This window comes from Mandrillus leucophaeus, unplaced genomic scaffold (assembly GCF_000951045.1).
Source record: "Mandrillus leucophaeus isolate KB7577 unplaced genomic scaffold, Mleu.le_1.0 Scaffold73, whole genome shotgun sequence".
In the NCBI taxonomy this organism is placed as follows: domain Eukaryota; kingdom Metazoa; phylum Chordata; class Mammalia; order Primates; family Cercopithecidae; genus Mandrillus; species Mandrillus leucophaeus.
Window position 1 is genome coordinate 1,635,850 of NW_012107919.1, and position 15,663 is coordinate 1,651,512.

General features: G+C 43.4%; 1 protein-coding gene across 4 annotated transcripts in view; it reads left to right on the forward strand.

Moving 5' to 3' along the window:
• The window catches only part of ELF5 (E74-like factor 5 (ets domain transcription factor)), a 35,010-nt gene extending 20,775 nt beyond the window's left edge, over nt 1-14,235 (forward strand). For 3 of the 4 annotated variants that reach the window (XM_011965538.1, XM_011965541.1, XM_011965539.1), the window contains 4 exons: nt 3,120-3,170; nt 10,520-10,588; nt 12,053-12,248; nt 12,711-14,235. In XM_011965538.1, the coding sequence (XP_011820928.1) occupies nt 3,120-3,170; nt 10,520-10,588; nt 12,053-12,248; nt 12,711-12,807 (413 nt within the window). In that variant the 3' untranslated portion in view covers nt 12,808-14,235. The remainder of the gene's footprint in view (nt 1-3,119; nt 3,171-10,519; nt 10,589-12,052; nt 12,249-12,710) is intronic. The other variant, XM_011965542.1, reaches the window with a different exon arrangement.
• Nucleotides 14,236-15,663: the final 1,428 nt, after the last annotated feature.

Consider the following 15,663-nt stretch of genomic DNA (forward strand, 5'->3'; position numbering starts at 1 on the left):
TCTTCATAATGATTTGAAACCACACAGGATGGACAAAAAAGAGGTTTGTGCTTCATCTCTCATTAAGCGGAAGAGGAATATAATTAAATAGACTCCCCATTTCCACGGGAGTCCAGCTAATTATCATCACATTCCTAATGGTCAAGGATCAAGTGGCCAGAAGGTGGCGCCAATAGCATTGTTTAACCTTCAACTGGCCTTTCGCATGCAGAATGTCGATGGACATTTTTTCAATCCAGAAAGGTTCTTTGAGAACATCGAGCTCTAATGTTTCCAAATCACACATAGATAAAGGAACTGATATCCTGAGACATTGAGTAACTTCCTCAAGGTCACACAGCAAACAGGGCTGATTCACAGAAAGTCAGTACAAAGCGAGGACTTGGAGATCTGAAAGACCTGTGTTCCAACCCTGGCTCCAATACTCCCGAGCTATGGAACCTCTGGTGAGTGGCTTAACCTGCCGGAATCCCCACTGCCTCACCTGTCCAATGGAATAATGACACCTCCATGGGCTTTTTGAGAGGATTCAGGGAAATATTACCTAGCACAGCATATGAAGATAGAAATGCATGCAGTAAATGGCAGCTGTTTCCATCATCATTAATATAACCAAGAGGTGTATTATAGGATGTTAAAGGAAACATATCTCAGCTCAATTTTAAGAAGGACCTTTTTTAAAGTTAGCACTTTCTTTTGAAAAGGTAATTCAGAAGATACAGGAGATAGGACGATCCCACCACTGTGGATAATCAAGTAGTCTAATAGCCCCCTGCTTGAAGAGGAGGCTATGACAGCGACTCTTGTTTGCACAGAAAACCCACAGAGGACCCTCCTGCTCTGTGATTCTTTGCCCTCCTCTTGATCCTCATCCATCATGAGCGCTTGAGGGCACAAAAGCTAAGAATGGTGGCCCTTGGACACTACATGGCTTGGGCTCTGGGAGCCAAAACTCCAGTGACAATGACCTGCCAAGAGCAGCGATCTGTGTCCTGTGCTCAGAGAGGACACTCCCTGAAAGAGGACAAGTTTGACCAAGTCACAACGGCTCCAGAAGAAGGAGCTTGGGACTCCATTTAGGATCCTTCCAAGGGAACAGGCTTACACAAAAATCCTAGGGCCTCGGAGAGGGGTGTATTTTATTCTGGAAAAATATGCAGCTTGGCAATGCCAGCTTGGTCAAATGTCAAGTCAACCTCATTCATCTCCACGCCATTGTGCAGCCCCTGTGCTGGCATCTCCCACCTCAAGTACCTCTCTTCCCCGGCAATGGTCGCATCAAAAAAAACAAAAAAAAAAAAAACAAAAAAAAACGTGTTGGCCGGGCACAGTGGCTCAGGCCTGTAATCCCAATACTTTGGGAGGCTGAGGCAGGCAGATCACCTAAGGTCAGGAATTCCAGACAAGCCTGGCCAACATGGTGAAACCCATCTCTACTAAAAATACAAAATTAGCCAGGCATAGTGGTGCGTGCCTATAATCCCAGTTACTCAGGAGACTGAGGCATGAGAATCACTTGAACCCAGGAGGTGGAGGTTGCAGTGAGCCGAGATTGCACCATTGCACCCCAACCTGGGCAAAAAGAGCAAAATTCCGTTAAAAAAAAAAAAAAAAAACCTGTCCCTGGTTTTATTATCCCAGGGCTCTGTGCAAAACAAATAGGCTAAACCAACTGCTTTTTAATAGGCCATACATTATCTCTTCTTATTCTAAGGAATTCCTGCAGTCACAATGCCACCTTTAATGGTAGGATTTCAAGCACTCTCTAGGCCAGGAGGGTTCCATGTTGAGCAGTAAAACTGTCTACTCCATCAATCTACTCCATTCTGAAATTCCTCTTTTAATGTTTCTCAAGCAGATACGTGGATTGTAGATTGTGGAGATACGTATATTGTGATCAAAGTTCACGCTGTCCCCATTTGCCCAGGAAACATCATTTCTACCTGTGATCCTGGAGTAATTATTGTTACCATAGCACTACCTTTCATTCTCAGAAGTGTCTCCATTTGGATCATAAATTCTGCAGTGAACTGGGGGTTATTACCTCATGTATGCCTTATACCTCCCCATAGGTTTGGAGTCTGGCAGAACAGGACACAGAACAAAGCAGTTTTGTCGAGGAGAGTAGCTGGAAGGGGGCTGTAAGGCCTGGGCATCATCTAGCACTGTAGGTATTACAGTAGGATTTAAGGGCCCAGACACCTGGGGACACTGGTTGCTGAGAGGCAAGGACAGAGGGTGGCTTCCGCAGCCTAGGAGAGGAATGAGCCCCTCTTCCGTCTCCCATCCTGTTCTCAGTCGGCCCTTTGGACAGAGTCAACTGAGGCGCCTGGCTGACCAAAACCAATGAGAACATGACACTAGGAATAAACAATCACAACTGTGCCCTGCTCCACTCTGCTTAGCAAATAGAAATTAGTCCTCATGTTAGACCAAGCTAGGACATTGGTATCCTTCAGCTTATACTGGTACGTGAAAACACAATCTGAAACTCCTTTCAACCCCAGCCCACCCCATTCCACAGAGGAGGGAACCAAGGCCCTGATGTCATCTTCCACATCCTCATTAAACTCGGCATTCACATAGATCTTTGCACTTCTTGCAACCTCTTATGTCCGTCCTCCCCACTGACCAGCACATAACAGGCATTCCAATCCCAAGGGATTAGAGGTCTTGTCAGAGACTATAGACTCTTAGCCAAAGGGGGGCTTAGTGGGTATTTTATCGCGTGGTGTCAGTGAGAAAAACCAACAAGCCCAGAGACTGAGTGACTTGGCAAGCCTGCACAGGAGTCAGTAGCCCAGCTCAGAGCCCAGTCCTGGACCCCAGACTAGAGCTTACTCCCAAGTGCCTGCTCAGAAAATCTGCAGAGGCTGCTGGGAAGCCTGGTTCTGGGTGCTTCCTCCAAATGACCTTTAAAAATGAGGAAATTATCAACTCTCGGGGATGGCTTCAGGGTGGCACTCTAAGGCCAGATGGTCTCCAAGGTTCCCTCTAAAATGTAACCAACCTCAAGAGGGACAGTCACTCCACTTCCCTCCAATACCCCCTCTCCTGGCCTGGTCAGTGGAAACCAGGATTGCATGGTATGCTTTGTGGATTTTTTTTTTCTTTCTCAGGTTACTCCTTTTTTAATGACGCTGAAGAAAGCAAGGCCACCATCAAAGACTGTAAGTAGCCAAGCGCAAACCACCCAAGGCTCTGTCAAGACTGTCATTGGCACATGGGCTTGACCATTCTTTTAGGATCATACTGAAAAGTTGATGAACTGAAACGATCCCAGACCTGGAGAAGGCAGTGGGGAAAAGCGTGGTGGAAAGAGTATGACAGAAAGAGCGTGGGCATGGGTCTGTTGGACCATAGCTTGGGTCTGTGTATTGCTGATCCTCTGAAACTCCATTCCCCTATCTGTAAAATAGTGTGACCCTTGTGGGTCGTGGTGAGTTTGAGAAATGATGCACACAAAGAGCCCAGGATGCACCACCAGTGTAGATGCTCCCAAAACCAGTATCCGTTTGTCTATGTATTACTTCTAATACTATTAGAAGCCTTGTGGTTCATCATGCTTAAGAAGACTCTGAGCTCACTAAGTAGGTAGAGTTTATAATTATAAGACGATGGAGGATCTCAAATAACCTTGTTGATGCTAATGATTGACCTTCCCTGTTTCACTTTGGCCCATGAAGAAGGCTTGGGAAAGGGATCTTTGGTGCTTTCATTTTTTAAAGATGACAGTGATGATTTTTATTAGTTACTGAGTCCCTGGTCCAGAAGCCAGGAAGAGATGTGGTCCTGGGCAAACCCCATTCCCCCATGGGCTTCAGCTCAGTCATCTACAGAGAGGGAGCAGAGCACATGGTGATTTCCAAGGCCTCTGAAGGGTGCAAACTGGAGGGGCAGACACAGAGGGAGTATTCTTATGGTTTATGATTTTTTCCTCCTTAAAGTCCCAAACAATCAGCTGAGGACTCACGTTACTTGGATCCTAGTTAACAAAAGTTTTTGGAATTTTGTGTTTTGTTTTGGGTTTGGTGCTTTAGCACAGGAATAGCCAGTTTGTGGATCACATGCTACAGGCTTAAGCAGGTGCGCCCTGCTCCGCAGACCGCAGCTGCCCTCACACGAGCAGCTCTGCATTCTGCCAGGTTTTATCACTCGGGGCCCTCAGGTGTAGCATCTCACCCACCTGTGAACAAAGCGCACACTGTTTCCTGGTGCTGAATCCCTTGTGATCCATCTGCAGCAGCCTGGGGGATGTAAATCCCAGCTTTTACCACCCCACCTAACGCAGGCAAAGCCCCTGGAAGAAATGAGCCTGTGAAGCCTGGGAGACATTACTATGGCCAAAGGCTTGAGCCACAGGCAGGCATTTGCTTTACTCTCTAAGCAGTAGTGACCCAGACCTGACCAACCCTTTCTCCAGGGGTCAGTGTCTTCACCTACAAATGGGAATCACTTACCAGCCTGCCTTCCGCACAACAAAAGGAAGCTAATGCAGTAGAAAGAGAAGGTGTGCCCAGTAAGTGCTTTTGAAGTAGGTGTCACCTGAATATATAACTAGCCACAGTTAGATTCAGTGTGGTGATGATTATGATGACAAGGATGAGGATGAAGATGATAGCTAGCGTTTATTGAGTGCTTCCTGTGAACCAGGCCCGTGCTAAAATCTTTATAGACATTGTGTCAGGTAATCTTCCCAATATGAGACAAGTCCTAGTGCTATAACCTTTTTGTAGGGGTAGAAACTGAAGCTTAGAGGTTAAAGGTGACATGCTTAGAAGGCAACAGATGACCCAGGTGTGTCTAAATCTGAAGCCCTTCGCGCCTTTGCTCCCCTTACCCATTTATTTCTCTCCTGTTTCCTTTATTCTTTGAACAAACATTTATTGAACACTTACTATATGCCAGACCCAGAGCTAGGCACTGTAGCTGTGGTGATGAGCACTATTTGAGTCTTGCTGTCATTGAGGCAAGGTCGGGGTAGAGATATTAAACAAATAACCCAAATTATAAATACATAACTGCTCATCATGATGATATTATAAAGCAAAAGGTCAGGGTGCTTTGTGTGTAATGGGGAAAGATTGCATTTAAACTTGGTCCAAGGACAGCTCTTTAGAGGGAGAGATATTTGAATTAACGCATGAGCAGAAGTTAGCCAGGAAAAGAGAGAGAAGAAAAGGTTCCAAGCAGTGAATGGCCAATGCGGACGCCCAGAGGCAGGAACAATCTTGGTGTCTTAGAGAAAGAACCAAGGAAGGCCAGTGAGTCTAGCATTAGCTTGGCCAATACAGTAGCCACTAGCCACATGGGGCCAGTTTAATTACGTAAGTTATATTAAAATTCAGCTCCTCAGCTGCATAGCCAAATTTCAAGTGCTCAGTAGCCACAGATGGCTGCCATCTTGAACTGCTCAGATTCTATTGAGCCGTTCAATTCTGTGATGGTGGAGGCATAATAACTTCTATAACACTCAGGGCATCAGTAGTCTCAGCAGCATTAGCAGAAGGAGGGATGGGAGCTGAGGCTGAGAGCAGGGTAGGGCCAGATCACACACCACTTTGTGGGCAACAGAGTTAGGATTTCATTCTGAGCAAGCTGGGAAGCCACTGAAAGGTCATAAGCATGAAAGTGGTCAGATCACATTACGTTTTAAGATCTCTTGGGCTGCTATTGTCTGGGTCGGAAAGCAGTCTAGCCAGGAGGCTCCTGCCCAGAGGAGTGAGGATGATGGTAGCCCAGACCCAGCGATGGGAAAGAGGTGGGGAGAAGTTTCTCCATTCGCATCTGAGGAAACTGGAGGTGTAATAACTTGCAAGTAAGTGCAGGGCTGAGATTTCAACACATTTCCTCAAAGTCTGTGCTTTTTACATTGTGCTATGCACACTCACACATGCACGCACACACACACACACGCACATATGCACACATGTTCCCAGACCCTTCTGTTCACTCTGCTGCCCACTCAGTTGAGGTCCAAGGCCCAGGAACTCCTCAAGGTCTGGGCCCAGCTTGACAATAGTTCAAACAACAGGACTATTTTTAACTTAGTGCCCACTGAAGGTGCCCGGACACACAAGCTACAAAACTGTCAGAGCTGGCCAAAGCAAAACAACCCCTTCCCTCTCTGCTTGGTCTCTTCTCTCCACCTGCCCCACTCCCCACCCACCTCCACTGCAGAAATGCCAGTAGAGGGTATGCTGGGCCCAGGAACCAAGCCTACAGTCCTGGGTTCGCTGCCAGGCACCTCCCTGCTCCTGAGCCTCAGAGCTTCTCTGCACCAGCCTGGCATGGGGTGTGGGCTCCATGGCTGGACTGCAAATGTCATGGGGATATGATAAACTTGTTTTGGAAACCCTGCAACTCAGGCCCCCACCCCAGCTTCTGGAGTGCTTGCAGTCAACAATTGAGGATATATCCTTTGGCCACATTTTAAAAGTGTCCAGGCTCAAGGCCAACCAAGCCTCTCCAAATCCCACAGACTGCAGAGAGCCTGGGCCATGTCTCCCCTCAATCCCCACCAGCTACAGGGACATAGTCAAGATGACGAAAGTTGTGAGCCAGGGAGAGGTGCACCCTGAAACACAACTGGCATTTACAGAGAAATATAGTGGGTCCATGGTGGTGCTACAGATCCACCACCCAGTGCTGGTGGAGATTGATTTGGGAACCTGCCTCAATATTAACATGGCAGTAATGACTTCAGCCCCCTGCCCCTGCCCCTGCCCCTGCCACCACCAGCCAAGCGAGGCCTTGACTAGTCAACCAACGAGTACCTTCAAAGCCATCACTGCAGAACTAGGAACAGAGAGAACAGGGTTATCTCGGCAAGACCCACAGAAGAAACTCCCACCAGCCTCATAAACTCCTCTCATGCTGACCTGTACTGTGTTCCTCCTACCAAGCCAGATTCCCTTCCTCCAAAACACGGGAGAAATCATCAAAATCAAAAGGGCAATGTTTTTCCTCCCACCTCTTGCCATTTTGGCATTTCAACGAAAGCTTGTTGTCTATTCACACTTAATAATTCACCTTTGTTTATGACTCCATTTGTTTTCTCTTTTCCTAAAAGATTAAATCAAAACAACAGATCGATCTGGGGATAGTAATAGACACATCTCAAAAGGGTGGGGAAGGTTAAGTGAGCATCCGACAATAGCAAATGCTTAACAAATCTTAGCTAATAATGGTTCATTAAATGTCTATTGAACACCTGCTGTGAAAGACATGATAAAGTAGTAGTTATGAACATTAGCTTTGGAATGAGAACTCTCTGGTTCCACCATCTGGATAAAATTCTTAAGCTCTCTGGGCTTCCAATTCCTCCTCAATAAAATGAAAATCATGATAGTATCACACAGGGTTGTTATAAGGATGAAATGAGATACTCTATGTGAAGCCTTTAACAAGCACTTGGCATTTAATAAGTGCTCCATAAGTATCAGCTAATAGTGGAGGAGAAAAAGAGATGAATCTTTCCAGTAAGGTGGGCCCAGTATTGTGACACCAAGGAACACACAGGTGCTCTCTATAAGGCTCATAAGGGGTCTAACCCAGAGGGTCAGTTCAGAGAAGCCTTCCTGAAGAGGTCTTGTGAGAAGTCCGCTGTGTAGAAGTGGAGAGTGGGGAGTCTGTGCAAAGGTCCTGAAGCAGGAGGAAGCCACGCCCCCAGTGGAACCATTTGACCCAAGGGAAGGGAAAAAGTTGGGAAGCAGAAAGAGATAAGGCCGGAGATCTAGGTGGGGGTCAGTCTGTGAAAGGCCTACTTACTGTGCAGCCTTCATCCTGGAAGAAATGGGGAGCCACTGCAGGAAGTTCAGCTGGCAAGCTGGCATGACCCAGTGGCACTGAGAGAGGTCACCCCAAGCAGCAGCGTGGGGCACAGGATGTCATTCCTGCCCTTCCTTCATTCAGCAGTGGCAGTGTACATACTAGATGATGCAGCAGGCAGTGTTGTACAGTATAATGTAGTATAGCATAGCATAGCATAGCATAGCATAGTATAGTATAGTATAGTATAGTGTAACACAGTACAGTATAGTTGGTATAGTATAGTGTAGCACAGTACAGTATAGTTAGTATACTACAGCACAGTGCAGTATAGTTAGTATAGTATAGTGCAGTCTAGTTAGTATAGTACAGTATAGCATATTTAGTACAGTCTAGTTTGTATAGTACAGTATGTAGAGTAGAATGTAATATATGGTACAGCATAGTATAGTATAGTATGTACAGTATAGTATAGTTAGTACAGTACAGTATGGTATGATTGGTATAGTATGCTGCAGTATAATACAATACATTATAGTTGGTACAGTACAGTATAGTTAGTATAATACAGTACAGTATAGTTAGTATAGTATAGTGCAGTATAGTTAGTATAATACAGTAGAGCATAGCATAGTTAGTACAGTCTAGTTTGTATAGTACAGTATGTAGAGTAGAATGTAATATATGGTACAGTATAGTTAGCATAGTACAGTATAATGTAGTTAGTACGGTACAGTATAGTACAGTATGTACAGTTGAATGTAATATATGATGCAATATAGTTAGTATAGTACAGCATAGTATAGTTAGTACAGTACAGTATGGTATGATTAGTATGCTGCAGCATAATACAATATAGTACACTTGGTACGGTACAGTATAGTTAATATAATACAGAACAGTATAGTATAGCATAGTACAGTATAGTTAGTATAGTATACTACAGTATAATACAATATAGTACACTTGGTACAGTACAGTTAGTATAGTATAATACAGTATAGTACAGTATACTGTGGTATAGTAAATATACTGTAGTGTCATGCAATATAGTATAGTTGGTACAGTACAGTACAGTTGGTATAGTACAGTGTAGGATAGTGTAGTTAGTACAGTACAGTAATAGTATAGTTAGTATAGTGCAGTCCAGTACAGTGCAGTATGATATAGTATAGTATAGTTGGCATGGTATACTACAGTATAGTCAGTATAGCTGGTCTGGTATAGTACAGTATAATGTAGTTAGTGTAGTATAGTATAGTACAGTATAGCATAGTTAATATAGTGTGGTACAGTACAGTATAGTTGCTATAGTATGGTACAGTATAGTTAGCACAGTATGGTGTGGCATAGAACAGTATAGTTAGTATAGTACGGTATGGTGTGGCATAGAACAGTATAGTTAGTATAGTACGGTATGGTGTGGCATAGAACAGTATAGTTAATATAGTACGGTATGGTGTGGCATAGAACAGTATAGTTAGTATAGTACGGTACGGTGTGGTATAGAACGGTATAGTTAGTATAGTACCGTATGGTGTGGTATAGTACAGTATAGTTAGTATAGTATGGTATGGTGTGGTATAGAACAGTATAGTTAGTATAGTACAGTATGATGTGGTATATAGTACAGTATAGTTAGTATAGTACAGTGTAGTGTGGTATAGAACAGTATAGTTAGTATAGTACAGTATAGTGTGGTATAGAACAGTATAGTTAGTATAATACAGTATGATGTGGTATAGAACAGTATACTCAGTATAGTATGGTGCAGTACAGTTACTGTAGAATAGCACAGTGGCTGCTCAATGATACTGAGCACCTACTATATGCCCAGCAGTGTGCTAGATACTGCAGGGTTCCGTCTGGAAACACAAATCCCTGCCCCCTCGTGTACACAGACCGTGAACTTCATGAATACATACACCATAGAATATGCTTGAATATTCCATGTAAAATGCGGAGCAGTGGGGAGAATGTGCAGACCCAACTTGATGGTCAGAGGAGGCCTCACTGGAAGGTGATTTTGAACCAGGATTGAGATGAGGGCGTGCACAAGCATCCAAGGGAAGAGTGTGCTGGACAAATGGAAGAGCAACTGCGAAGCCACTGATATGGAATGTGCCTGCACATTTCCGGAGAGCCTGAAACCAGGGTGGCTGGGGCAAAGCAAGCAGGGGGCTAAGAGAAGCGTTGGAGACTGAGTGTGAGCTGGAGGGGCAGATCTGGTGCCACCATTTTAAAAACTCATATACTACTCTGGGACAATGCTTGTCCAGGTGTCTCAGGTTGTGACTGACAACCTGAGTTATCATTTAAGTCAGCACGGAGTTAACGTTTTGCTTTCTACCCTTCATGAGCTCTAGTCTCTTTGCTTCTACTTGTGTCTCTTCCAGTCTGTTCTCCACACGGGAGCAAGAGAGATCTTCTTAAATTAAGAATCTTTGCTCTACACTTTGATATAAATTCCCAAGTCCTTACCATGGTCTCCTAGGAAGGCCCTGCATGGACCTCGATCAAAATCAGATTTATTTATTCTCATCAGGATGGGTGAGATTGAATACAAGTGCTCCTCAAAGCCACATCTTAAAGCATCTTGACATCTGCCACCTACTAATCCCCCCAAAGTGCCTAATGGGTGTCTTCTACTACAAAGGCATTCAATTAGTGTTTGCTCATTTGGATATGACTTGAGGTCTGAATGTGGCCTCTGTATCCCTTTCCACTGCTATAAATTATTCTATTTCAGATGCTGATTCCAACTGCTTGAAAACAAGTGGCATCAAAAGTCAAGACGGTCACAGTCATAGTAGAACAAGTAAGTGAAGGATGCCGGTTTTCATTTCTAATTTCTTAAAACCATTCCTAAGACAAAGTCATCTACTTTAATAAGCTTTGAAACTAAACATTTGAGTTGGACCAGTTACTCCCCAAGGAAGGTAGTAAAGAAATCAATGATTGCTTTTATATGTATTATCGAAGTCAGATTGATTTCTTCTCATAAGAGTGGGTGAGATTGAGCATCTGACAATAGCAAATGGTAAACAAATCATAGCTAATAATTATCCATTAAATGTCTATTGAACATCTACTATGAAAGACATGATCATAGTTGTAAACATTAGCTTTGGAATGCAAACTCTCTGGGTTCAAGTTCTGGCTCCACCATCTGGAGCCAGGTCCAATCCTGGGTCCACTGTGGCTTCTTCTCAGAGGAGGATAACAAAGAAAACACTGGGAATTGCCAATCCTATTAGCTTCCCCAGCACTAAGAGATCTGCCCAGAGCAGTGTCAAGCTTGTACTTTCACAAACGTGTGTGAAGAAAACAATTGCTATATGCTGGACGTGATTCTAACCACTTGGTATGTATTAAATCATTAAATCCTCTAACCTACCCTAGGAGACAGGTACTCTTATTATCCCATTTTATAGATAAAGTAACTCTAAGAGTTTATGGTTATAAAGGTACGAAAAGGTGAATTCAGGACCCAGACCCAGGCAGTGGGACTCCAGAGCTGGTCTTAACCACCAATCATAGAATAAGAGAAAAACCAGCCTCTCATGAAAAATGAAATTTCAGGATCTGTCCACCCAGACAGTTGTGGCTATGGAATCAGTACAACCATGCTGCCTGTCAGAAAAACGAATGAAAAGATCATCTGATGGTCATTTCATTCATTCCATAAAAATTAAACTGTAGTTCCATAGAACATCTGAGTCATAGTGTTGCCAGTCAATGTAAATTGGTTGTCTCTGAATGTGTGTTTCACAGTTGCTTCGAATGTGTGTTTCACAGTTGCTTCACATGTCACAGCTCAGTAAGTTTCCAGGTAGAGCAATCAGTCATAACAATGGGAAATATTCCCACAAAGCAGCAATTCTCATGAGCTAGTGAGAAATTGTACATCTCTTCTCTTAAAATTAAAAAAACAAGCTGGGCACGGTGGCTCACGCCTGTAATCCCAGCACTTTGGGAGGCTGAGGCGGGTACATCCCCTGAGGTCAGGAGTTCGAGGCCAGCCTGGTCAACATGGCGAAACCCCATCTCTACTAAAAATACAAAAAATTAGCCAGACGTGATGGTAGGTGCCTGTAATTCCAGCTACTTGGGAGGCTGAAGCAGGAGAATCACTTGAACCCAGGAGGTAGAGGTTGCAGTGAGCCGAGATCACGCCATTGCTTTCCAGCTTGGGTGACAGAGTGAGACTCTGTCTCAAAAAAATAATAATAATAAATTTAAAAAACAATTGTAAATAGCTAATGCTTTCCCCTTTTCAAAGGCCTCCAAAGTTCTCATCTATGGGAATTTGTACGAGACCTGCTTCTATCTCCTGAAGAAAACTGTGGCATTCTGGAATGGGAAGATAGGGAACAAGGAATTTTTCGGGTGGTTAAATCAGAAGCCCTGGCAAAGATGTGGGGACAAAGGAAGAAAAATGACAGAATGACATACGAAAAGTTGAGCAGAGCCCTGAGGTAAGTTAATAGCATAAAATACCATGAGCCTTCAAGAAGAGTTATATAAAATCGCTGGCTGTAGAAAATTACACTGTTTTCACAGGTTTTTTACTTGATAATGAAAAGGTTATGAGACAAAACTTTGGTTGTTAGTTACAGGTAGGATTATGGTTTGTAACTTGACGCGCCATCCTTAGCATTCTTGGCAGTATTCCCCAGGGATCACTCTGAATCCAGGCCATCTTGCACACCCACACACACACACACACAAAAAACACGTTTTGAACTGAGAATGGTGAGTTTCAGTCTTCAAGATGTCTGTGAAAGGTTTAAGTGTAAGTTGATAACAGGGCGTGAAAATACCAGGGTAACCAAAGACCAGCCTTGTCACCTGAGAGGAATGAGGAGGCAGTGTTTGTGTTCTGTTGTTTTCCTAGGGTGCAAGCTCTCCCAGAATTTCTCTTCTGCTTGCTTTTTCAGATACTACTATAAAACAGGAATTCTGGAGCGGGTCGACCGAAGGTTAGTGTACAAATTTGGAAAAAATGCACACGGGTGGCAAGAAGATAAGCTATGATCTGCTCCAGGCATCAAGCTCATTTTATGGATTTCTGTCTTTTAAAACAATCCGATTGCAATAGACATTGGAAAGGCTTCATTTTCTTCTCTCTCTCTTCTTTTTAACCTGCAAACATGCTGATAAAACTTCTCCACATCTCAGCTTACATTTGGATTCACAGTTGTTGTCTATGGGGGGTGACAGCAGCGACTCTTAAGAAATCCTTTCTTCTCTGTAAGGGGATGAGGGGATGATCTTTTGTGGTGCCTTGATCAAACGTTATTTTCCTAGAGTTGTGGAATGACAACAGCCCATGCCATTGGTGCTGATCAGAGAAAAACTATTCAATTCTGCCATTAGAGACACATCCGATACTCCCATCCCAAAGGTTCAAAAGTATTCAAATAACTGTGGCAGCTCACCAAAGGTGGGGGAAAGCATGATTAGTTTGCAGGTTATGGTAGGAGAGGGTGAGATATAAGACATTCATACTTCAGATTTTAAATTATTAAAGTCAAAAATCCATAGAAAACTATCCCTTTTTTTTTTTGAGACGGGTTCTCGCTATGTTGCCTGGGGCTGGTCTTGAACTCCTAGGCTCAAGCGATCCTCCCACCTCGGCCTCCCAAAGTACTATGATTACACGTGTGAGCCATGGCACCTGGGCAGAAAAGTATCTTAATTAGTGAAAGAGCTGAGCCATCGAACTGGGACATAATTAGATTTAAAATAAGTTCATAGTAAGTTTCTTAACCAGAGCATCTTTTTGACCACTCAGCAAAACTTCCACAGACATCTTTCTGGACTTAAACACTTAACATTAACCACATTATTAATTGTTGCTGAGTTTATTACCCCTTCTAACTGATGGCTGACATCTGATATGCAGAGTTAGTCAACAGACACTGGCATCAATTACCAAATCACTGCTGTTTCTATGTTTCAAGCTGTCAACACAATAAAATCATAATTCATTGATTCTATCTCTGGTCCAGATGCTAAACATTTATAAAACCGGAAATGTCCTAACAACTCTGTAACGGTCAATTAAATTGCGAGTCTTTGTTTTGTCTTCCTACCTGATGTGTATTCAAATGCTGAAACACATACTCCCTTGACAAAAATAGTGACAGTGAATTTACACCAATAAATGTTCATGGGTTAAAGTCTGCACTGACATTTTCTCATCAATCACTGGAATGTAAGTTATTAGTGGCTTACAGCTAGGTGGACTGCCCCAGGACTTCTATTTCACCAGAGCAGGAATCAATTGGTGAGGCACTGAACCGCTGTACAGGCTGAAGACCTCCGTACTTAAAGTTGAACTTCAAAGTAACCTGTTTTAAAAAATGTGAATTACTGTAAAATAATCTGTTTTTGGATTCATGTGTTTTCCAGGTGGATATAGTTTGTAAACAATGTGAATAAAGTATTTAACGTGTTCAACTGTCTGTGTATCGTTCAATTCAGCATGGTAGGCTCAGCAAAACACTGACAACCTGTAAAACCTTTGGTGACTCTTCCATTTCCTAGCAGTTGTGGTTGGAGATTTATCTTTTATTTTTGGAGATGGGTTTTTGCTTGTTGCCCAAGCTGGCCTTGAACTCCTGGGCTCAGGTGATCCTCCCATCTCAACCTCCCAAGTACCTGGATTACTATGAACCTTTGCTACATCCACACCACACCCAGCAGGCTGGAGATTTTTAAAGAGCCCAAAAAGATGCAAGAAATATATGGGGTAATCTTACTCTCCACCTTTAATATCGTAAGACAGAGGTTCCCATCACAAAATGGAGTTCATTGGCGCGCATAGCCTACAGATCCATTTTTGTTTGGTGCACATAGCATTGTCTGTTTTTTTTGAGCTTTTCTTTTATTTCTTACTGTGACTTCATTGCCTTATTTAGAAATCGAAAGATTCACCTAAAAATCCAGATTTCTAGCTTCTCTTTTAAAATCATATCTGGCAACACTAGTTTCTCAGTCTCTTGTGGTGTTAATTTCCTGGAGCTAAATTGAAGTTGCACCTTTGCACAGAGGATTTGGTCACTTTCTACTGCCTTCTGGACATACAGGTTGTCAGCTGTCATTCAACTTTGTTCTTGCACTACTGATGGTTGTTGTTAAAGCATCCAGAATGCCTTTACATTTTGAATGTGGGACCCATGTCCTGGCCATCTGAAGAGGTAAGTACCATGTTAATGGACCAGTCAGGATGAAAGGAAAGACTGTCCAGGGGAAGAGAAATTAGCTAACAGGAGGGGAATGGGGAGTTTTCAGGCAAGAGCTTGGCAGTGACAATAAAGCACAACCAAGCAGCTCAGAGGCATGGCGGGGACTGGGGTGGGGCAAACAGGCAGAAGTGGGCAGGACTGCAGAGAAACACACTGGCTAGGAGATGTGGATGCTTTCCCTCCCACCCCCGGGCACCAAGCAGTTCAGAGAACAAAAACATTCATCCTTCTTACTACTCCAGAAATTTTCATTTTAGGAAACCATTAAACTAGCATCCTCTTTGGATTAGCTTTCTAGGGCTGCCTGTGAAAAATTACCAAAATCGGTGGCTTAAAACAACAGAAATGTCTTCTCTCGCCGTTCTGGAGGCTACAAGTCTGAAATCAAGGAAGCCATAGGCTCTAAGAAAGAATCCTTCCAAAAAGAAAAAGAAAAGAAAAAAAAAAGGAAAAAAGACTCCTTCCCTTCTTCTTCCTGCTTCTGGTGACTCCACGCCATTTTGTGACTTGTGGCTGAAAAACTCCAATCTCTGCCTCAGTCTTCACATAACCTGCTCCTTCTTCTACCCTTTGGTCTCTTAGAAGGACACTTATTATTTGATTTAGGCCTCACCTAAGTAATCAGGATAACTTCCTCTTG